This window comes from Cebus imitator, unplaced genomic scaffold (genome assembly GCF_001604975.1).
Source record: "Cebus imitator isolate Cc_AM_T3 unplaced genomic scaffold, Cebus_imitator-1.0 Scaffold70, whole genome shotgun sequence".
NCBI classification, from domain to species: domain Eukaryota; kingdom Metazoa; phylum Chordata; class Mammalia; order Primates; family Cebidae; genus Cebus; species Cebus imitator.
Window position 1 is genome coordinate 4,295,492 of NW_016107385.1, and position 21,734 is coordinate 4,317,225.

At 49.5% G+C, this 21,734-nt stretch overlaps 1 protein-coding gene across 2 annotated transcripts in view; it reads left to right on the forward strand.

The window, feature by feature from the left end:
• MAPKBP1 (mitogen-activated protein kinase binding protein 1) overlaps positions 1–21,734 on the forward strand; it is a 53,096-nt gene that overhangs the window by 19,710 nt on the left and 11,652 nt on the right. Inside the window, exons 3-13 of one of the 2 annotated variants that reach the window (XM_037739455.1) lie at positions 6,228–6,319; positions 15,843–15,905; positions 16,138–16,195; positions 17,758–17,928; positions 18,322–18,459; positions 18,716–18,898; positions 19,129–19,146; positions 19,424–19,584; positions 20,241–20,430; positions 20,939–21,085; positions 21,305–21,480. In XM_037739455.1, coding sequence (XP_037595383.1) covers positions 6,228–6,319; positions 15,843–15,905; positions 16,138–16,195; positions 17,758–17,928; positions 18,322–18,459; positions 18,716–18,898; positions 19,129–19,146; positions 19,424–19,584; positions 20,241–20,430; positions 20,939–21,085; positions 21,305–21,480 — 1,397 coding nt within the window. Of the gene's footprint in view, positions 1–6,227; positions 6,320–11,297; positions 13,595–15,842; positions 15,906–16,137; positions 16,196–17,757; positions 17,929–18,321; positions 18,460–18,715; positions 18,899–19,128; positions 19,147–19,423; positions 19,585–20,240; positions 20,431–20,938; positions 21,086–21,304; positions 21,481–21,734 lie in introns of those variants that run through there. The other variant, XM_037739456.1, reaches the window with a different exon arrangement.

The following is a 21,734-nucleotide window of genomic DNA, read 5'->3' on the forward strand; positions in this document are numbered from 1 at the left end:
CCTGGGCAACAAGAGTGAAACTTCATCTCAAAAAAAAAAAAAAAAAAAAAAAATAGACTGCAATCTGCAGGCTGGAAACTACTGTTCTATCTAGTATGAATGAGTAGTTCCGACTCTTGCCTCTACACCACCTGTTTTTTCCATCTACTTTAATGAGAGCCAGAAGAGCACTTAAACACTTGGCTTTATTCGTTCTTTCTCTCCTGGGAATAGGCCAGTATGAAGTTACCCCTTTATCTTATTAAAGTGAGGGATGATTTTGCTGGCCCTCTTTCTCTCGGGAGGATACGATAGTGCTCTGCCTACTTCCTACTGCGAGTGGTGGGTATTCAAGCCCTCCCTCAAATTATACTTGCAGTAATTCTGCCTCCAGTAGCCTTGCTTCAGGGGAAAGATGACACCTCTGTCAGGTTGGTATACACTTTCTTCCGTCTCAACCCTCTGCACCTGCTAGAGCAAAAGCTGGGTCACAGCTTGAGTATTCGAGGCTGCATTTCGGGGTGGAGGAGCTCACTGTAGAGAAGCAAGTAGGTCCCCTCTTCTTCCTTCCGAGTTTCCACTTGTGCATGAAGCAGTGTTCCTAGAGCTGTCGATGGACGGGTCCCAAGTCACTGCCCAGACACAGTTGCCTGGACTGGCGTGTTTCTTGGGCTGTCTTTCATTGGCATTTGGGCGTTGAGGGTTTGGAGCTGAGGTTCCTGTTAGAACTTTGGGCCACGTCCCAGACTTTGCGGACAGCTACTTTCTCACGGGGCCTCTTTCCTACCTTACTTTCTTCAAGTGATCGTTGAGCCCAGAACCCTCTCACACGTCAGCTTGCTTCCTCATGTGGAAGATGCTGTAGTGTTTAGAGTGTGGTCTGAGAAGCCTGGAGTCCCCAAAACCCCTTTGGGGGTCCGTGATGTCTCGTTTCCAACTCCATATCCAAATGAGGCTAGGTTTTCTTCACATCCTTCCACTATAGAATGTCAGAACAGATTGAATATAGATGCAGATATGAGAACCCGGCTCTCTCTATGAAGCCAGATATAAAGAAGATTTGCAAAAATGTAAAACAGTGCCATTCTTCTAATTATTTTTGTTTTGGAAAATAGAATTATCTTTAATAAGGATGTTAATATGTAATGGGTTTATTATTATTTTTAACTGAATTAGTAAATATTGTTAATGTTTCCCATCATGATTTCAAATACAGTAAATATTGATAGATATAACCTGCCTAAACAGAAGCCCTCTGTCATCCTTGATGAGTTCTAAGACTGTAAAAAGGTCCCAAGACCAAAAAGTCTGAAACATTTCTGGGCTAGGTCCTGCTTGGTAACAAACCACCTCAAAATCCCCCTGGCTTAAAAGCAACAGTTTATTTCTTGCCCATGCCACGTATTCAGATGGGCCAAGGGGCCCAACTCATCACCTGCTTCCATGCTGAACAGTCAGAAAGAGGGGTGCGCACAGTGGTTCTGTGACGTGTCAAAGAATTATACACATGTGCAGCTGCGTGAGCACGTAAGTGAGAAACTGAAAGCACAGATTTTTGGCTGGGCGCGGTGGCTAATGCCTGTTAATCCCAGCACTTTGGGAGGTCAAGGCGGGTGGCTTGCTTGAGATCAGGAGTTCGAGACCAGCCTGGCCAACATGTGAAACCTCATCTCTCCACTAAAAATAGGAAAATTAGCCAAGTGCAGTGGTGGGCACCTATAATCCCAGCTACTTGGGAGGCTGAGGCAGGAGAATCACTTGAATCCGGGAGGCGGAGGTCGCAGTGAGCCAAGATTGCCCCACTGCACTCCAGCGTGGGTGACAGAGTGAGACTTGTCTCAAAACCCCACCCCCCACACCACCCCCAGATTTTTTAGTTCTTCATACCCTTTCCCTTCACATTGCCAGGTCAGTGAGTGTCAACGAAATGGCTTGAGGCTAGAGAGAGAAGTGGGGACGTGAGTTATAGAAGGATGTTGCTCATAAGGTCCTGAGCCCCATACCACATCTTTGACTATACCTTTTCTCTCTTTTTAATATTTGCTGCACAGTATTTAAGACACAAAATAAAGACATGGAATAATATAAGCAAGTGTGCGTGCCTGCCGTCAGCTTAAGAAGCAAAAGGTTACCTGTACCATTTAGCGCCCTTTCTGCTTGTCCTCAGCTGCCCATAGCCGCTATCACAACCAGTTTTAGATACTTTGTGGGGAACAACTTTATTGGCCAGAAATACCCCAGTTTTCCTGGGCTTTCACTGTTTCTGAAACCTCTGCAAGGCATTTATTTATTCCTTAAATATGTATCAAGTGCGCATTGTGTGCCAGAGACTGTTTAAAGTGCTGGGGCTACATCCATAGGAGGATAGCAACCTACGTCCTGTCGTCAAGGAGCTCACATTCTGATGGGACAGACAGGCAGTAAGAGCAGGGACAGAGATATCATCAATATTGAGTTGCTACCTGCCTCTGTGACCTATGAAGAAAAATAATGCTGGGGCAAGTTGGATATAGAATTATGGCAGTAAAGCTAGTCTGGAAGGCCCTCTCTGAGGAAGAGACCTCTGAGCAAAGACTTCAGGAAGTTAGCTCTGTGCACAGCTGAGAGAAGGGCCTTTTAGTCTAAGAAATAGCATATGCAAGGGACAGGAGGCTAGAATCTGCCTAAGGTGCTTAAAGTTGGTAAGCTGACTGGCGTGGAGTGAGTGAGTGAGTGAAGGGGAGGGTATAGGAAATGAGGTCAGAGAGGTAGCCAGAGGCCCAAGGTTTTAGGGCCTTATGAACGTGGGCAGAGTCTTTGGATTTGAACTTAAGGGAGATGAGAAGCCATTTGGAGGGTTTGGGGCACAATGATGATATGGTCCCATTTATATTTTAAAAGGATCCCTGTGACCTACCATGTGGAGAAAAGACTATAGGGGGTAAGGCCTGAAGCAAGGAGAGCATGTGCGTGTTACAGCCCAAGTGAGAGATAAGACTGACTTGAACTAAGCGGCATGCTGCCAAATATTTACAGGCTCTGTGAGAGGGGAAAAAACTGTGATGGGTAAGATTTGTGAGCTTCTGCTGATTTCCATGGTGTAAGCCGTCGTGCGGTGGTGATTTCAGGGCCACTCTTGTGCTGCTAGCTCTGAATGTGGGAAAAGTTTTGCAGAGTCAGTATTCATGAGTTGGTGCAAGCCAGCTCCAGCACACCACCGATTGAACTTGAATGCATTGAACCTGGGGTGTGTTTGCAGGGGATGTTGAAGTTTGTCTCCATTTTCTTTTTCTTTCTTTCTTTCTTTCTTTTTTTTTTACTGTCTTTGGCAAATGGATGTTAAGTTTGTCTCCATTTTCTAAGGCAGGGGGAAGCTCTACCACCTTCTTGGAAAGGAGGCCAGGAAGAAAGTTATCAAAGGGAGAGAGTCAGTTTATGAAGTCCATCATGTTGAAGCCTTGCAAAATAAGCCTAGCTATTAGAGGCCTTGCAGGAACTCTGGACTCTTAGATCCTTTGAAAGTCGAGCTCAGCCCAAAACCTCCCTGCAAACAGGAAGCTGGTTTGAGTTAAGAACATAAAATAAAAACCAGCTGATGCCCCTGACTGTTTTCCCCTGCTCCTCCCTTCCACAGAGCCAAAGGAAACTGCCTTTTTTCCCTCTTGGATAGCTGCTTACAAAGCCAGAAAAAGCCAAAAAAACATAAATCCTTTGAAAATAAGCCAAGTTTTGAGCCCAGGCAAACTCCTGCCTGTGGGATTTTCCTAGTGCGAAAGTGCGATCTACCGCTCTGAGTCCTAGGAGGAAAATGACTAAGGAACACAAAGGTGCCGGTGATCGGAGCCTGTCACCCAGGCCTGGCAGAGAGACAGGTTCTGTAGCAGGGTGTCCCAAACTAGAGCTTCCAGCCCATTTGTAGGTCATGAACTCAGTAAAGTGGGCCATGACCAGGATTATTTTTTAATGAAATGGAATAGAAAATAGAGTATATGACATGCAATAGGATATTGTTTTGTGAAACCTTCAGTTGTATGCACATGCGCACACGTCTGTATATAGCAAGTCATGATATAAAATGTGTTTCTTACTGTAGGTCATGGCCAAAAACTTTGATAAACACTGGTCTCTAGAGTGTTAGTGTCCCATGTCTCCTTCTTGCTTTAGATTGCTTTAGAGAATTAATTCTCTTTGGAATTGGATCATCTGCCCACAAAACACCTACCGAAATGCCTGTTAGAAAGATCAGCTGAGAACCAACTGACTCGGTGTAATTCTTGGGGACCAACACTGAAGCATGAGGGAGGGAAGGGATCAATGCAAATTTGAATCCAAAGGATTTACCTTGAATCAGATTAGCAGGAGAAAATAGGAGTTGAGCAGCCCTTTAGCTCACTACACTTGATTTTCTGGCCTCTCCTAGCTGTGTGGGTCATGCCAGCCTGAGGCCCTTCTCTTTCCTGTCTGCAGAAGCAGTGGGTGTGGCAGGAATGTCCCTGAATATCCCTTCCTCTGGGACAGTTGAAGGTGCAGTGCCAGGATGACGTGGTGGCTTAAACTGAGTAACCCCTAGACTTCCCCAGGACGGTTTTGTTGCTCTCCAGTCAGTAATAGGTGACTGGGTGCCAGTGGGTCATTAAGCTGAGAAAAAGTAAAACAGGCATAAGTTAGAGTAACCTATCAAGCATGTATAGAGAAGGCCAAAGTTATTTTATTCCACACTAGATTTAGTGCCTCAGATTGGCGCAAGGGTAATTGGCAAGTTGGTGCTTGCCAGGTGGCTGTTGGTTGCTGCCTGCGTGATCTTGGCTCATTGCAACCTCCACCTCCCAGGTTCAAGCGATTCTCGTGCCTCAGCTTCCTGAGTAGCTGGGATTACAGGTGCCCGCCACCACACCTGGCTAATTTTTATATTTTTAGTAGAGACAGGTTTCACTATGTTGGCCAGGCTGGTCTCAAACTTCTGATCTCAAATGATCTGCCCAGGATGGCCTCCCAAAGTGCTGGGATTACAGGCGTGAGCCAGTGCACCCGGCCCCTCTAGGAGTACTTTTAATTCTGCGGTTGGAATAATAAAAGAGGAGGAGAAACTCCAAAACTGTCCTAATTGATTCTCAGCCTCCCTTCTCTAGATGCTGGCTTGGACTAGGAGTAGACCCCCTGCCACAAGCATCCATCCTAAGTGTTTCTGGTTTACATTACCCTCCTAGGGCCTCCGAGACTCTCCTCAGGGTCGGTGTTTTCATAGCAGAGTTACTCCGTTCACATGTCTGTTCTGCATTCTGAAGCCCCACTCTCTGAGCTAGGGGAGACCAGGGGCATTCCTGAGCAGGGTCAGGGCAAGGACTGCACAGGCCTGGAGCAGGTAAAGACCTAGAGCAGCAAGTGAAAGACCTGGAGCAGACGATGACATTGAGTGACAGCAAGAGGTTAGAGGGAAGTCTCAATCTCACCCGGCATTGTCTAGCATAAAGACCAGTGAATTAATTTGAGGCTAGTTCGATTGGGTGCTGGGGCCTGCAGACAGTGTGGGGTAACAATACTAATGATGAGAGTGATGCGTGTCTCCCGTGGCCATGTTGTCTCAGAATCTCTGAGCATTTTATACATGTTTCCCTTTTATCTCTGTGGGAGTTGCGGCTTAATAATAATAATTAGAGTACCCTGAGCATCGGTGCTTTGTAGAACACAGCACTAAGCCATGTTTCTGCCTCCTTGAATTGTAGTCTGTATCAACTGGCAAACATTTGGGAGACAGAGCCCTCTGATGGAGGGGAGGAACATGATAGAATGCAAAGGTCGAGGATATTATGAGTCACCTAATTGATACCTAACATTCTTTTGGCTCTTGGTAAGTCAGAGTGGCCTTTCCTTCATGCCTGCCAAAGCACGAATATCAGTGGCCTCCCCTGAGTCTCACAGACTGTCTAGTCTGGGGACCCCAGGTGCTAGCTTATACGTGGTGCCTTCCTGGTTTGGGGGAATCCTTGTTCCTCTGTGGCCATGAGTTGTGCTTTAACGACTTGGTTTTCTTTCCTGTGGTACCAGCACACTGAGCCCTGCTAAAAATAGGTGATGCATATTGGGTTTTTCCCATGTGATCAACAAGTCCGGTGGGCAGAACAGAAGAAGCTACAGAAGTCATATCTCTGTTCTGAAGACATGGGCATCTGGAAAGTAGGCAGTGCCTCAGGATGGTCCCAGGTACTTTTAGCACCTTCTTCTGCAATACACTCTGTCTATAACATGTCACTTCTGTCTTGCTCTAACAGGTGACCTTGGAGAAGGTGCTGGGAATTACAGTGTCTGGAGGCAGAGGACTTGCCTGTGACCCCCGATCAGGTTTAGTTGCCTACCCAGCAGGGTAAGTTCCTTGGAAGAGATCTTGTTGTGTGGGAATTTATAGCCATGCTAGACCAGCTGGAGTGGGCAGCTTTTCTCATATCTTCTGGAAGATACATCCAGGTTAATGTGTTCGTGCCATTTTTGTAAAGAGACGCAGGTCCAGGTAAAAGTTCTTTGTTGGGTGCTGTCATTATTGCCGTCCTGTCCTGCTTTTTGGTTATCTACCCTGCCTCCCACACACAGATTTACACTTTATATTACACACAGTTCCCAGCACCACCTTCAATAACTACCTTCCAGTCATTTAAAAAACAGCTTTATTGAGATGTAATTCATATACCGTATAAGTCACTCGTTTAAAATATCCAATTCACTAGTTTTTAGTGTATTCACAGAGTTGTGCAACCATCACCACAATCAAATTTAGAATATTTTCATGACCCTGTTCCTTTTTTTTCTTCTGAGACAGGGTCTGGCTCTGTCGCCCAGGCTGGAATGCAATGGCTCAATCTTGGCTCACTGCACCTCCGCCCCGCCATGCTCAAGCAGTCCTCCCACCTCAGCTTCCCAAGTAGCTGGGACTATGGGCGCACTCCCCCATGCCTGGCTAATTTTTTGTAGAGATGGGGTTTCACCACGTTGCCCAGGCTGGTCTCAAACTCCTAAACTCAAGCCATCCACCTGCCTCAGCCACCGAAGTGCTGGGATTACAGGCGTGAGCCACCATACCTGGCCCCGTTCCTATCAGGCACTCTTCATTCCTACCCCCACCTCACCAGACCTTCATCCCTAGGCAACTGTTCATCTGTCTCCATTAATTTGCCTGTTCTGGATATTTCACATAAATTGAATCAGTTAACACCGTATTTGGCCTTTAGCGACAGACTTCTTTCTGTTGCACAGCCTGGAGTACAGTGGTGCAGTCATGACTGACTGCTGCCTCAGCCTCCTGCCTTAGCCTCCTGAGTAGCTGGGATGATGGGTATGTACCACCATGCCCGGCTAATTTTTCCATTTTTTGTAGAGGCAGGGTCTAACTGTATTGCCTAGGCTAGTCTCAAACTCCTGGGCTCAAGCAGTCCCCCCACTTCAGCCCCCAAAGTGCTGGGATGACAAGCGTGAGCCACCATGCCTGCCAGCATAATGTTTTCAAGGCTAATCTATGTCGTAGCATGTATCACTATCTTATTATTCCTTTCTGTGGCTGCATTGCGTAAATGTACCGCATTTTATCTGTTCTTCAGTTGATGGACATTTAGCTTGTTTCTACTTCTTAGCTATTATGAATAATGCTGCTGTGAATATTCATTTGTTCTAGTCACTTTAAGAGAGATCAGTGCCATAGAAGAAAAGTCGAGGGCTGGGCTGCTATTCTTTCTCTTGCTGCCTTTTCACTCCTCTGCTCCTATAAGTGGGAAACCTCCAACCATAGTTTCTTCAGGCTTCTGCAGAAAGCTTAGAACCCCTCCTGCTTCTGGCTCCCTCTGAGAGGCACAGGAATGCGAAAATGAGAAGGGCCGCTCCTGTACTTTCTTACTCTGCTATTAGCTTGGTAATGCCTACTTTGTTCCCCAATGTAATTTTCATAGCAGCTTTTATAGTTTTTATACTAGATACATGATTTGCTTAGTTTTATCACCCCATCAAAAAAGCTTCCTTTATTGGGCTGGGTGGCACCTGTAATCCCAGCACCTTGGAAGGCCGAGGTGGGCAAATTACTTGAGGTCAGGAGTTCAAGACCAGCCTGGCCAACATGGTGAACCCCTGTCTTTACCAAAAACACACAAAAAATTATCTGGGTGAGGTGGCAGGTACTGGTAGTCCCAGCTACTCCGGAGGCTAAGGCATGAGAATCACTTGAACCCAGGACTTGGAGGTTGCAGTAAGTCGAGATTGCGCCACTGCACTCCAGACTGGGCAACAAAGGGAGACACTGTCTCAAAAGAAACAAACAAACCACCACCAACAAAAAAGCTGGCTTTATCAAGTACAGTCATGTGTTACTTAATGATGGGGATATGTGCGGAAGAAATGTGTCGTTTGCCAGTTTTGTTGCTGTGTGCATGTTAGAGTACACTTACACAAACCTGGATAGTAGAGCCTGCTACACACCTAGGCTACATGGTGAAGCCAGTTGTGCCTAGGCTACAAACCTGCACAGCAGGTTACTGTTCTGAATCTTACACATAATCCTAATACAATGGTATTTGTATATTTAAACATAGAAAAAGTACAGTGAAAATACCATATAAAATATTCTTTAAAAAGGCACACTTGTATAAGGCACTTACATGAATGGAGCTTCCAGGACCGGAAGTTGTTCTGGGTGAGTCAGTGAGTGAGTGGTGAGTGAGTTTGAGGGGCCAGAACATTGCTGTACACTTTACAAACACTGTACACTTGGCTACATTACATTTATTTTAAGAACATATTTTTTCTTCAATAATAGATTAACCTACTCACTGTAACTTTCTTACATTATAAACTGTAATTTTTTTTGACTTCTTGACTCCTGTAGTAACACTTAATGTAAAACAGAAACACAGTACAGCTCTACAAAAGTATTTTCTTTTTTTTTTTTTTTCCTGTGACAGTGTCTCCCTCTGTCACCCAGGCTGGAGTGCAGTGGCACAATCTTTGCTCACTGCAAGCTCTGTCTCCTGGGTTCAAATGATTCTCCTGCCTCAGCCTCCTGAGTAGCTGGGATTACAGGCGCCCACCACCACGCTCAGCTAATTTTTGTATTTTTAGTAGAGACAGGGTATTGCCGTGTTGGCCAGGCTGGTCTTGAGCTTCTGACCTCAGGTGATCCGTCCGCCTTGGTCTCCCGAAGTGCTGAGATTACAGGTGTGAGCTACCATGCCTGGTCCGGAAGTATTTTATTTATATCTTATTCTATAAGCTTAAATTTTTTCTTTTTTTTTTACTTTTTAAACTTTTTTTTAAAAAAAAACAAAGACACAAACACACGTTAGCCTAGCACATAGAACTACATAGGGTCAGGATCATCAAGATGTCACTTAGTAATGGGAATATTTTAGCTTCATTGTAATCTTACGGGACCACTGCCATACATGCCCTTCACTGTTGACCAAAATGTTATTATGTGATGCATGGCTGTACTTATTCTATGCCCAGGCACTTTTTAAGCACTTTATATGAATTATTTAATACTCTGAGCAACACTTTGAGGTTGGTACTATTATCACCTCCATATTTTAGAGGAGGAAATTGAGATTCAAAGAGGTTAAGCAGACCTGGTGCGGTGGCTCATGCCTATAATCCCAGCGCTTTGGGAAGCCAAGGCAGAGGGGATTGCTTGAGACCAAGAGTTTGAAACCAGCCTGGGCAACATAGTGAGAACACTGTCTTTACGTAGAAGTAAAAATGAAAAAATTAGCTGGGTGTGGTGGCATGTGCCTGTAGTCCTAGCAACTTGGGAGGCTGGGGCGGGAGGATTGCTTGAGCCCAGGAGGTCAAGGCTACAGTGAACTATGATCACGCTACTGCACTGCAGCTTGGGTGACACAATGAGACCCTGTCTCTTAAAAAAAACAAAAAAGATTAAGCATTTTGCTTGAGGTAACATAGCTAGTGTGTGTATTTGGGTTCTAACCTAAGTATGACTGTAGGGCTGTGGTTGTGAAAATGGCACAGGGTCAGGGAAGACCATACTTGCTGCTTATTTTTAACAATTGCTTTTCCCCTAAGCTGCCTACCTGCCCTTTGAGTGAGAAGAGCCCAATTTATGGGCAGCTGAATCTGTGTCAGGGAGACTTCTGCCCCTGGGTTTAGGGTCAGTGTTTTTCCCGAGTGGCCCTGGGTGTTTAATGGCTGCAGTAGGGGTGCTGTGGGAGCCTCCGTTTTCTCCCGGAACAGCAAGCTGATGGAAAGACCTCTCTACTGGATAAGCGTGTGCAGCCTGCCTCAGGGGAATTCCACTTGTTCTTGCCTCTGCCTGGGAAAGCCAGGTTCTGTCTTGTTGCAGGTAGGGCTGGGGCTGGATGTAGCATAGGCAGAAAAGGCCTTGGGGTGCTACTTGGTGCATGCTGAGCCCTGTGTCCCTGCCCTGGGGAGTGTGGAGTCCTGCCCGCTTTCTTCCTCACGCACCCCTGGGCTCTAGGCCTGGCCTTCAAGGGCGTGTGCTTATGCATGTTCATGGGCAGGTCTCAGCCCAGTGCCTGTGCCTGGGAGTCATTATCCTTCCAGGTCGTGTAGAGGCTTCCCTAATGGAACCTCTAGTAGGTTTTCTGAGTGTCTGTGCTTGGCTTAGGCCAGCCCTGGGCAATGCCCTTAATCTGTTCCCTGAACTTTTGGTTTCTCAGAACTTCAGGTCCTCTGTGTGAATGGCTTCTCGCTGTGTGTTTGAGTTTTGCTGTGTCCTAGAGCTCCCTGATGTGGTGCTGTGATGTTGGGGGCCACCAGAGCCTGTGTGAGCACAGGCAGGTTCTTCCCTCCCTCCTCGTCTCCCCGCTTTTCCTATCTGATCATCCTAATGCAGCCCCCAGCCTGCGCTCTGGTTCCTCCTGTGTCTGTTGCTCTAGGAGCCAGCTCAGGTATCCTAGAAACAAGAAGAGAAACAAAACTCAGAAAATGCTCTGAGGCCCAGAGGCGAATATCAAACCGAAACAAAGTTTTCTGAAAGGAAATGAAACAGCACAGGGAAGGAGGGTGGGCAGCCTGTCAGGCAGAGGTCGGTAGGACTCAGGCCGAGCATGGAGCCTGTTCTGGTGCCTCCTGCATCTCTTCCCTGGAGTTAGCCCTTGGCTGTTGTTTCCCCACAGGAAGCCCTTTGCCAGAGTTGGCCAGACAGTCCCTTTGAGAGACTTAGTTGGGCCTTTTCCCCAGCTGGCTTGGTGGAAGGTTGATGGGCGTTTGAGCCCAGCACAGCCCCTGGTGCCCATGCGGCGTCAGCCAGTCCTGAGAATGGGTTTCTCCTGGCTCCCGTGCCAGAGTGGCCTGGTGAGTGCTCTGTATACAGCTGCCCCTCTTCTGCTGAGATGGGAAGTGTCCTAGCTAGGTGATGGGTGTAGCTGGCAGCTAAGAAGAGACCTCTTGGTTGCTTTAAGTGGGGAGGAGAAGAGGGAAACCCTGCTCTCCTGAGAATGCCCTCCATTTACCCAGCCCATGTTAGAATTTATGCTGAGATCCTCAGCTTCAAAGCACTGCACTGGGTGTGACGGAATCCTCCTCGTGAACTGTATTCAGTGACACCTGAGCTGAATGAGGGGGCACAGAGCTGCCTTCTTCTTCTCTGTAGGGCACTTGCCAGGGATAGTAGAGAGACCAGGGACCTGAGAGAAGAACAGGCTGGGACTTGGTACCCAGGATCACGCAGCATGTGAGCAGACAGGCCCGTGACCTCATGTTCTGCTCTTTCCACCACCACACTGCCCTCGAGCATCAAGCAGTCCTAAATGCCTGAGGTATGGGAGAACCATGGACCGCTCCCTAGGGCCCTGCTTCACATGCTGCTACCCAGGAGGTTCCTTGGCAGCCAGGACTTTGAGATCTTGCAGCCAGTGACTTGAAGATATATTCACTCATTTACAAATATTTACTGAATGCCTATCTTCTAGGCCCTGGGAATTTAACAGTAAGTAAAACAGAAATACCACCCTCACAGAACTGGCAGACTGGGGTCTGAAGATAGATCCCCTCCCCTCAATGTAAGTCATATGGAATATTACCAGTTGATGTGTACTTTGGAAACAGTATGAGCAGTTGCAGTGCTGCAGGAAGGGTTGTAATGATACATAGGGCTAGAGGGCGACTTTTGAGCGAGGCTGGAAGCCCCTTTGGTATGCCTCTGTGAGTCACTCTCAGACTTTACCTGGTCTGGAAGAAAAACATTCAAAGGCCCAGGGTCTCTGGTTGGATCTCTTGTGTCCTGCTCCCTGTGTGTTCTGTGCCATGCGTGGCTCATCCCATTGGGGGATGGAGAGTGGTGGGAGGTGGATCCTGTGGGAATCCTGGGCTCTCTGTGGTAGCAGCAGGCCCAGACCTGTGTCAGGAACGGGACTGTTGAAGGCTTGGCCCTTCCTGGGCAGTGGGCCCAGCACCTGGTGCGAGTACTCCGCCACATGACTGCCCCAGGTTGAGGCCTGGATGGACTGAGGCCTTATACCCTCCCTGTGAGAGTGAGCAGCCGCTCTGCACCCTCAGGTGCTGAGTTGCAGGACTCAGCTGGTTGGGCCAACCCAGCCCTTGGCATGTGGTGAAATCCCAGCCAGCACTGCAGGAAGGACTCACCCAGCTGGGCAGTGTCAGGGGATGTGGAGGGAAAGACTGATACAAACCAGGCCCTGCCCTCCTCTCCCTGGCTGACCTAGGAACTTGCTCAGAGTTCACCAAGAAGGCTGAGAAGGCTCCTTGCTGCTTTTGAGAACAGGTTGGATCTCAACAAGCCAGGCACACAGGGAACCTTGGCCATGTTGCTTTCACTTCAGCATCTACGTTACCATCCCTGCGTGTGGAGCTTTGTCCGTTGGAATCAGGACCTGATTCCATCCAGCAGCCTTGCTGCCTGGTGGGAGAGGTTGTCCCGCCTTCTCTGCGAGGTGGGCAGAGTCCTTGATTGTCTGCTTCTGGCAGTCAGGGGGGTTCTTCTCAGGTTTCTTGGGGCCAGGGAGTCTCAGGGTAGGGCCTGGGACCTCCATGGCACTGTAAGGTTTTCCTGGGCCTTTCAGGCTCTCTCTTGCTGTCTTTCTCTTTCTCATGTTGAATGGCTTCCAAATAAAAATACTTAAGTGATGAGCTCTTATGTGGTCCCTTTTCTTGCTTAGCTCTTCTGTGCCACACCTGAGAATTTCTCAGGCTATACAGGGGCCAGGCAGGGTATTAGAGGACGGAGAGATCGCCTCATTGCCTCTAGCCAGCCATCCTTCCATCTATATAGTGTTCCTGCACACATGCACGCTCCATCCACCCACCTCCTTCCACCGTGGAGCTGAACATAGGAGAAGGAGACAGGATGTCATGTCCCAGGAAGACTGAGTTTGGATGCAGTGACATGAAAAGTGTTTTAAGCAGTCCGATGCACTGCCCTTTAAAGGCCAAAATGCTGCTTTGGGATGAGAATTAAGGCAAGACTCATAAGATTGCACATAGAGCCCAGTTTTTCTGGATTTGGAATATGGCTGGCTGGATTATGCATCGAGTCAATTCAATTAGATCAACTCTCAGCTGAAGCCCTCTACCATGGTTCCTGTGTAACGAATCCAAAAGCCAGGGAACTTGTACCCATTCAGACTAGAAGCCTTTGCTGGAGAGACATGCCTGCAGAGGGCCTCAGGTCAGCACAGATTGGAAGAAGGTTCAGAAAACATTGGTTAACCACTCAGAATTTTCTGAGCTCTGAATTCATGATGGTGGCGGGCCGGGGGGTATTACTTTTTATACGCTGCATAAAGTATTAAAATCTAAATAAATCTGGCTGGGTGCAGTGGCTGACACCTGTAATCCCAACACTTTGGGAGGCCAAGGGGGGTGGATTACCTGAGGTCAGGAGTTCAAGAAAAGCCTGACCAATATGGTGAAACCCTGTCTCTACTAAAAATACAAAAAAAGTAGCCAGACTTGGTGATGGATGCCTGTAATCCCAGCTACTCGGGTGGCTGAGACAGGAGAATTGCTTGAACCTGGGAGGTGGAGGTTGCAGTGAGCTGAGATTAAGCCACCGCACTCCAGCCTGGGTGACAGAGCGAGACCCTGTTTCCAAAAAAAAAAAAAAAGGAAGGGCTGAGTAGGGTGGCATGGGCCTGTAATCCCAGCTACTTGGGAGGATGAGGCAGGAGGATTGCTTGAGCCCAGGAGTTGGAGGATGCAGTGAGGTATTATCACACCACACACTCCAGTTTGGGCAACAGAGCGAGACCCTGTTTCCAAAAAAAAAAAAAAAAAAAAAAAAAAAAAAAAGAGAAAGGAAAAAGGAAAGAGTAGGAAATGGAGAAAGAAGGAGAAATAAAATAGTGAGGAGGAGTTGGCAGATTTGAGGAGAAAATGATGTGGCCCAGGAATTCCATAGCTGTTGGTCAGCCTGGCAGTTCTGGGCATATCTGGTCACATTGGAGGTCCCAGTGTCCCTGAATTTGCATATTGAAGTGGTTTATTGAGCCCAAGATGCTTAGCATTCACTAGCAGCTTGCACCCACCTCTCTTCAAGGTTCCAGCCAGTAGTGGTGTTCAGATACAGGGGCTGCAGTAAGGTCCCACTCGGGAAAGGTCTGGGGGAAGTAGCTGTCTGCCCTTTCCCTCCTCTCCGCCTTTCCTAGTTGCAGGCTCTAGGCTTGTTCCTGTCTGCTAGTTCAGTGCTAATGAAGAGGTGAGGCAGAAGGGGTAACGGGCCAGGGCCTGCTGATGGCCAAGAAGCCTGAGGAGAAGCTGCCTTGCTATTGGCCTTTGGCTTCTTGCCCCCAATTCTTACTACCCAGCTTCCCTCTCCGGAGCTGCCTCTGGAAAGGCAGGACCTGATTCCATCCAGCAGCCTTGCTGCCTGATGGGAGAGGATGCCCCCACCTTCTCTGCGAGGCGGGCAGAGTCCTTGACTATCTGCTTCTGGCAGTCAGGGGAGCTCTTCTCAGGTTTCTTGGGACCAGGGATTTTCAAGGTGGGGCCTGGGACCTCCGTGGCACTGTAAGGCGATCCTGGGCCTTCTCAGGCTCGCTCTCTCCCCGTATCCTATCTGACTGAGCCTCTCTGCTGTGTGGCTCCATGCCTGGCTTCCCACTTCCTTCCTCACTCAACACATGGAGGGTGTGGGGGGCCAGCTCTTGCCAAGTACACACATGGGTACAAACAAGAGGCCTTACATCTTAAGGCACACATGCTTGATATACGTACGCGTGGCCCCAAGCTTGGATACAGGCTGTACACCTGAGGCCTGCTTTGCCCAAATCACATTTCTTCTTCCCTCCTACACCCCTTCCTGAGGTTTGCACAAGGGCTGTGGGATGGCCTGTGTTCCTGCTACCCTTCGTGGGTATGACCAGAGATAGAGCTGGTATTTAGGGAGCTGGTAGTGGGGACAGGCTTCCAGGGAGCCCTTTCACCTCGTGGGGCTACAGAGATAGGCTCTCTTGGATGGGGAAAAGGAGCAAGAACAGGTTGCCAGAAGAAAGCAGTGGAGGCTGGGTGCAGTGGCTTGTGCTGTAATCCCAGTACTTTGGGAGGTAGATCACTTGAGCTCAATAGTTCAAGACTAGCCTGGGCAACATGGCAAGATCCTCTCCCTACAAAAAATACAAAAATTACTGGCATGGTGGCACACACCTGTGGTTCCAGCTACAAGGGAGGCTAAGGTGGGAGGATTGCTTGAAAAGTCAAGGCTGCGTTGAGCCATGTTTGCACCACTGCACTCTGGCCTGGGTGTCAGAGTGAGACTCTGTCTTAAAAATAAAGGAAAAAAAAAAAAAGCAGCAGAGCCCTTCTGAGCTCTCTTTGCCCAGCTCCCTCTGCTGGGTGACCAGAAGTCCCGGGTGGCCTGGAGGGCTCCTGGGGAGCTGTGGTTTGGTGCTCAGCCTGGTGTCTGCTCCTCTCCTCAGGTGTGTAGTTGTGTTGTTCAATCCCCGGAAACACAAACAGCACCACATCCTCAACAGTTCCAGGTAAATGGGCCTGGGTCCTCGGGATACCTCTTCCTTCTGGGGGCTGTGAGAAGGGCACTGTCTAGAGTCTCTATGGCTCTGGGGGCTGGGACCAGGTTGGGCCCTAGGGCCAGATGGAGAAGTGCCACATATGCCGTTGGTGTCTGCTGGTCTCACCTCTGGAGAGGCTGGGATAGAGCTAGGCTTAGGCCAGGCTGCCAGTGCCCCTCTGAGCTTGCCCCATCTCTTGCAGGAAAACCATCACCGCCCTTGCCTTCTCCCCTGATGGCAAGTACTTGGTCACTGGAGAGGTGAGTGAGGAAGAGGGCTGGCAGTACCGTAAAGAGGGCGGGTAGCCTCGCCTCAGCAGAGGAGAGCTGCAGTCCTAGGCCTGCTGTCACTTTGACTTCTGAAACAGACACCAAATCCTGGTTTTCACTGTACCTTAAAACAGTGGTTCTCAAGCTTTAGTGTACATCAGAATTACCTGGAGGGCTTGTGAAAGCAGACCTCGCTGGGCCGGTCCTCAGAGATTCTGATTCTGTAGGTCTGGGATGGGGCTCCGAAATTTGCATTTGTAACAAGTTCCAAGATAGTGCTGTTTGCCACTGGTCAGGGAAGTGTGCTTTGGAAACCTCTGCCTTAAATATTCCTTATCCCCGGGGGCCCCCTGCTGGGCTCAGGAGGAACGCCTCTGTCCCAGCGTAGTCTTACTAGGGGCAGACCTGAGTGGTAATGGCTCTCAACGCCGGGTGCCCATCAGAACCATTCAGGGAGCTTTGAGCAAACAGAGGTACAGACTGCCCAGAGATGCTGAGTAAAATCTGGGGCCGCTTTCTCCCTGATAATCAGTGTTGCTCTCGGATCTTTGTCATATTTCCTCTGTTCCCTGCCCTGTATAGCACCCCACTCGACTTTTGGTTGATGGGGGAGGGATGGTATCCAGTAGCTGAGGAGGCAAGGGCCCCGCTGTGGAAGGCCAAGCAGGGGTGGTGCTGTATGCCTGTGGAGAACTCAAGAAGTTGTTTGGTACCAGCCCTAACCCTGTACGTGGGTGCCCTTAGTGCCAGTGGTGACGAGGGATTGAGAAAAGAAAATAAAGACAGAGACACAAGCGTTAATGTACAGCAGGGTCCAGGAGACCAATGCAAGCATGGGAACTGTTGGCCCCAGCACTGTGCTCCAGACACTTTTATTATGTGCATAATCTCATAGATCTTATGGGCGTGGAAGGGGAGGGTACAGGGGTGTCTAAGATAGCCTGGCGGAGAGCACTTGAGATCCTTCTAAGACATGCTGCACTAGTGCTCTGAGTTTACCACTGATTGCTATCAGGGTGCGGCTGCATCAGAAGTATAGCAGAGGAGGAGCCACCCGCACCCAGTGCACCCAGGGGCTTTTGTCAAGGGGCATTGAGGACATAGAGCAATCAAAATCACTCCATATTCCGAGAACCTAGGCAGAGCCTGAGGCGTTCGGTGATCTCTGCCCTGCAGGGCTTTTCTCCTCCTTGCCAGCTCCCATGCGGAGGTCGCCTCCCTTCTCAGAGATCTTCGCACAAGCCCATTTTATGAGACCCTCATGCAGTCCCCATGTTGAGAAGGCGTTCATGGGACCAGAGCAGTATTGCCTGCTCTGCAACCGCCCCTGTATTCCCTGGTATTACTGAGCTCTCAGATGGTCTTTACCTTAGGCCTCCTGTTGCCACTTGGTTTCTAATTAACTGCACCAGTAATATAGTTTAGTTCAGCGTATAAACTTCAGTCTGCTCTGAGCCAAGTAAGCTTAATAATTACTTAGCTAGAATTAACATAGGTCTCCCCCTGGCCATCTTGACCCACAGAACTCACTTCCGGTTCTTGCCTCCCTGCAGAGTGGGCACATGCCCGCCGTGCGGATTTGGGACGTGGCAGAGCGTAGCCAGGTGGCCGAGCTGCAGGAGCACAAGTATGGTGTGGCTTGTGTGGCCTTCTCTCCTAGCACCAAGTACATTGTCTCTGTGGGCTACCAGCATGACATGATCGTCAACGTGTGGGCCTGGAAGGTGAGTGGCTGGGTGGGGTGGCCTGGCAGCCTCACAGTGGTCAACTGTCAGCCGGGGAGGCAAGAGACTACTGACCTGCACTGCTCCATCCACCCCACCGAACCTTTCTCATTGTAGAAAAGGATTTGAAGCAGAAAAGAGCAACCGTTTAGCCAAGCATGTTGGTAGAAGGGGGCTAGCTTTATACCTTACAAGGTCTTGCAGGAAACGAATCTTTTCAGCTCCTCTAGAAAGGGATTCTTTCACTACCCCTCTTTTTCCAGCCAGTAAATTCTGGGAAAAAAAAAACCACTTTTTCAAGTACCAATTCTAACTCTCCTCCATTCTCTGAGTCACTATCTTCTTAGCTCCAAGAGACAGAGCCTTGATTCTTCCCTTTGGTATCCCCTCCAGAAAAACATTGTGGTGGCCTCCAACAAGGTGTCCAGTCGGGTGACAGCAGTGTCCTTCTCTGAGGACTGCAGCTACTTTGTAACTGCAGGCAACCGGCACATCAAATTCTGGTATCTCGATGACAGCAAGACCTCAAAGGTGAGGTGCTGAGGCTAGGAGTAGCCACCAGGGCCCTGGCCAGGGCCTGCTCAGCCCTCCCCAGGAGCTCTGCTTCACCTGGGCCTCTCTGCATCCCCAGCAGTCCTGCAGAAGTTTTGGATGAGCCAAATGCTGTCTGGGCTGAGGAGCAGGCTGAAAGAGCAAGGGGGCCTGGAGGTGTCCCCTCTCCTGGGGCCTGGTTTGCAGGGACAGGCTCTGGAGTGGATGGGGGGATAACAGTGGTATGCCTCCACAGGTGAATGCCACTGTGCCCCTGCTGGGCCGCTCAGGGCTGCTGGGAGAGCTACGGAACAACCTATTCACTGATGTGGCCTGCGGCAGAGGGAAGAAGGCGGACAGCACTTTCTGCATCACGTCCTCGGGGTTACTGTGCGAGTTCAGTGATCGGAGGCTTTTGGACAAGTGGGTGGAGCTGAGGGTAAGTACCTCCATCCCCAAGGGTACAGTCAGCCCATATCTCAGTTCAGGGGAGAACTAGTGCCCAGGGCTTCAGAGTAGGGGCTAGGCCCTTATTAATACATGAGATCCCAGGAGAATGAAGCTTGAGGGAGCTAGAGCTTGGCCCAGTTCCAGCCCTTGGCGATCTGTATAACTGCCTCCTCTCTGCTCTTTCTGTCTCTCTTTCCCCTGCTTTCCCCTTCTGCTCAGAACACAGACAGCTTCACAGTAAGTGGTGCCTGCACCTTCCTCTCTCTCTCATGCTGTTTCTTTCTCTTCACTGGGCTTTTCCTACTGGATCCTCTGGTGCCTTAGAAGAATCCCTGATTCCTGTCTCCCGGCTGCACGGGGCTGAGGGGCTCAGAACGGAGCAGCTGGGCGGTTTTTCCCTTGCCCCTGCCTTGGCCGGTCCCTCCTCTTGGCAGGTGACTGTTGATGGGCGGGGAGGAGAGACTACTGAGGAGTGGGCAGATGGCCTTGCTGAGCTGAGCCGCTCTGCCCGCAGACCACAGTGGCCCACTGCATCTCTGTGAGCCAAGACTACATCTTCTGTGGCTGTGCTGATGGCACCGTGCGCCTTTTCAACCCCTCTAACCTGCACTTCCTTACCACCCTGCCCCGACCCCATGCTCTGGGGACAGACATTGCCAGCGTCACTGAGGCCAGGTGAGCTACGTGGGCCCCATTCCTCCATTCGTAGCCTTGCCCCTGTCCAGTCTTTCTTGGCAGTGCTTCAGGGAGCAGGTGAAGAGTGTATTGATGACCCAGAGATTACTGGGAACACCTTTTTAGACAGAAGAATTTGGGTTTGTTGGTACTCGTTGCAACCAAGGAGACCCCACACCATGGAAAACTGTGGAGAGTCTCAGGAAGTGGGTGTTGGAAGGGGCTTATGGGATTTAGATAATATCTAAGAGGTGAAGGAAAGGTATGGGCCTAAAGCCGTATTTGGTAAAGAAGCCGCCGGCAGTCATGTAGGTGGGAAAGGGTGGTGTTCGGTCATTGCTGTGGTTTGTATAGTGATCTTGTTTTTATCTGTGCAGAGTAGTCTTGTTTTTGTTTTGCCCCATCACAGCCATAGAATCCCCTTGTCTAACATTGGTGTTCTGTGAAACTGTGTTCACCTGAACACCATGCCCAGCAGCTAGTGCCAGGTCAAGTCCCTGCTGATGGCTGGTAGGGGCTCCTTCCTACTCGCAAGCAACTTACTTCCAAACCTGCGAGTCCGGGAGGGCTCCTCGCACAGCACCCCTCCCATTGCGGATCGGCTTCCCGTTTCATTCCCTCCAGCCTCACCCTCGTGCCCTGTCCTTTCCCTACAGCCGCCTCTTCTCTGGAGTGGCCAATGCCAGGTATCCAGACACCATTGCCTTGACCTTTGATCCTGCTAATCAGTGGCTGTCTTGTGTGTACAACGATCATAGCATTTATGTTTGGGATGTGAGGGACCCCAAGAAAGTGGGCAAGGTGTACTCGGCCCTGTATCATTCTTCCTGCGTCTGGAGCGTGGAGGTATGTGGGCTGGCTGGCTGGAGACTGGCCAGGTTGGCTGGGATACCATTTGGAGGACAGAAAGTAGGGATCCCCAAGTGTAACCTTATGTTCCTGCTGCCTCCCTGTTTCTCTAGTGACTTCCCTGTGAGAGATCCTGGGGACTGAGTTTGCATGTTACAGGCTTCCCCAGTGTGCCCCATTCTTAGTTTTGCCTCAGTGATCTTGGACAAGTTAATGAACTTAGCCAAGCCTCAGCTTCCTCAGTGTAAAATGATACTTGATTCACCTAATTGTTGTAAGAATAAAGTGAAATAATGTAAGTGGGAGACATGGAAGAGTGGCTGGTAGATAGCGGGTGCCAGGTTAACATGCTTCCTCTTGGTCATGATGAAGAGGATATACCAGTTATAGCCATGGCGGGCTCTGGCTACCATTCCCTCTTCCATCCCATTCCCTTCCATCTCCTTGGGTAGGCAGAGGACTGCTTCCGAATGGAGGCCTAATTGTGTTCCCTCGGCCCTTTCAGGTCTACCCCGAGGTCAAGGACAGTAACCAGGCCTGCCTGCCCCCCAGTTCCTTTATTACCTGCTCCTCAGACAATACCATCCGCCTGTGGAACACAGAGAGCTCTGGGGTGCATGGCTCCACCCTGCACCGAAACATCCTCAGCAACGTGAGCCTGAGGCCGTGGGGCCCCCACCGCACCCTCAGTGCCCCCATCCCCACAGCTTCTGCACCTTGATTTTGGGAACTGGGCCCCTAGACCTTGGCCTTCTAGCCCTCGTTTGGCTGTGTTCTGTGATCCAAGGGTTGGTTTTGCTCAGGTTTCTCTCACCTCGCAGCTGTACTGGTCAGGCCTGCCTCATCCGCCTCTTCTAACCTGTTGCACTAGGACCTCATTAAAATCATCTACGTGGATGGGAACACCCAGGCTCTGCTGGACACAGAGCTGCCTGGAGGGGAGAAAGCTGATGCGTCCCTGATGGATCCCCGTGTGGGCATCCGCTCTGTGTGCGTCAGCCCCAATGGACAGCATCTAGCATCTGGGGACCGTATGGGCACACTTAGGTAATGGTAGGCCCAGGGTGGGTACTGATTGCCTCTCATGGTGCAGAGTCAGGTATTTAGAACTTTAGGGAGAGTTTGACTCAAAAATGTTGGACCACAAAATATTTATCGACAAGGGAAAGATAATAACTTTACAATGAGTAAACCTATCAGAAATCATCTTTACCAAGTGATTAAGATTAACATCCTCGTATCAACATCATGAAGCCCATGATAGGATGTACTAAGAAGGGTGTGACAATGTTTCTGTGGTG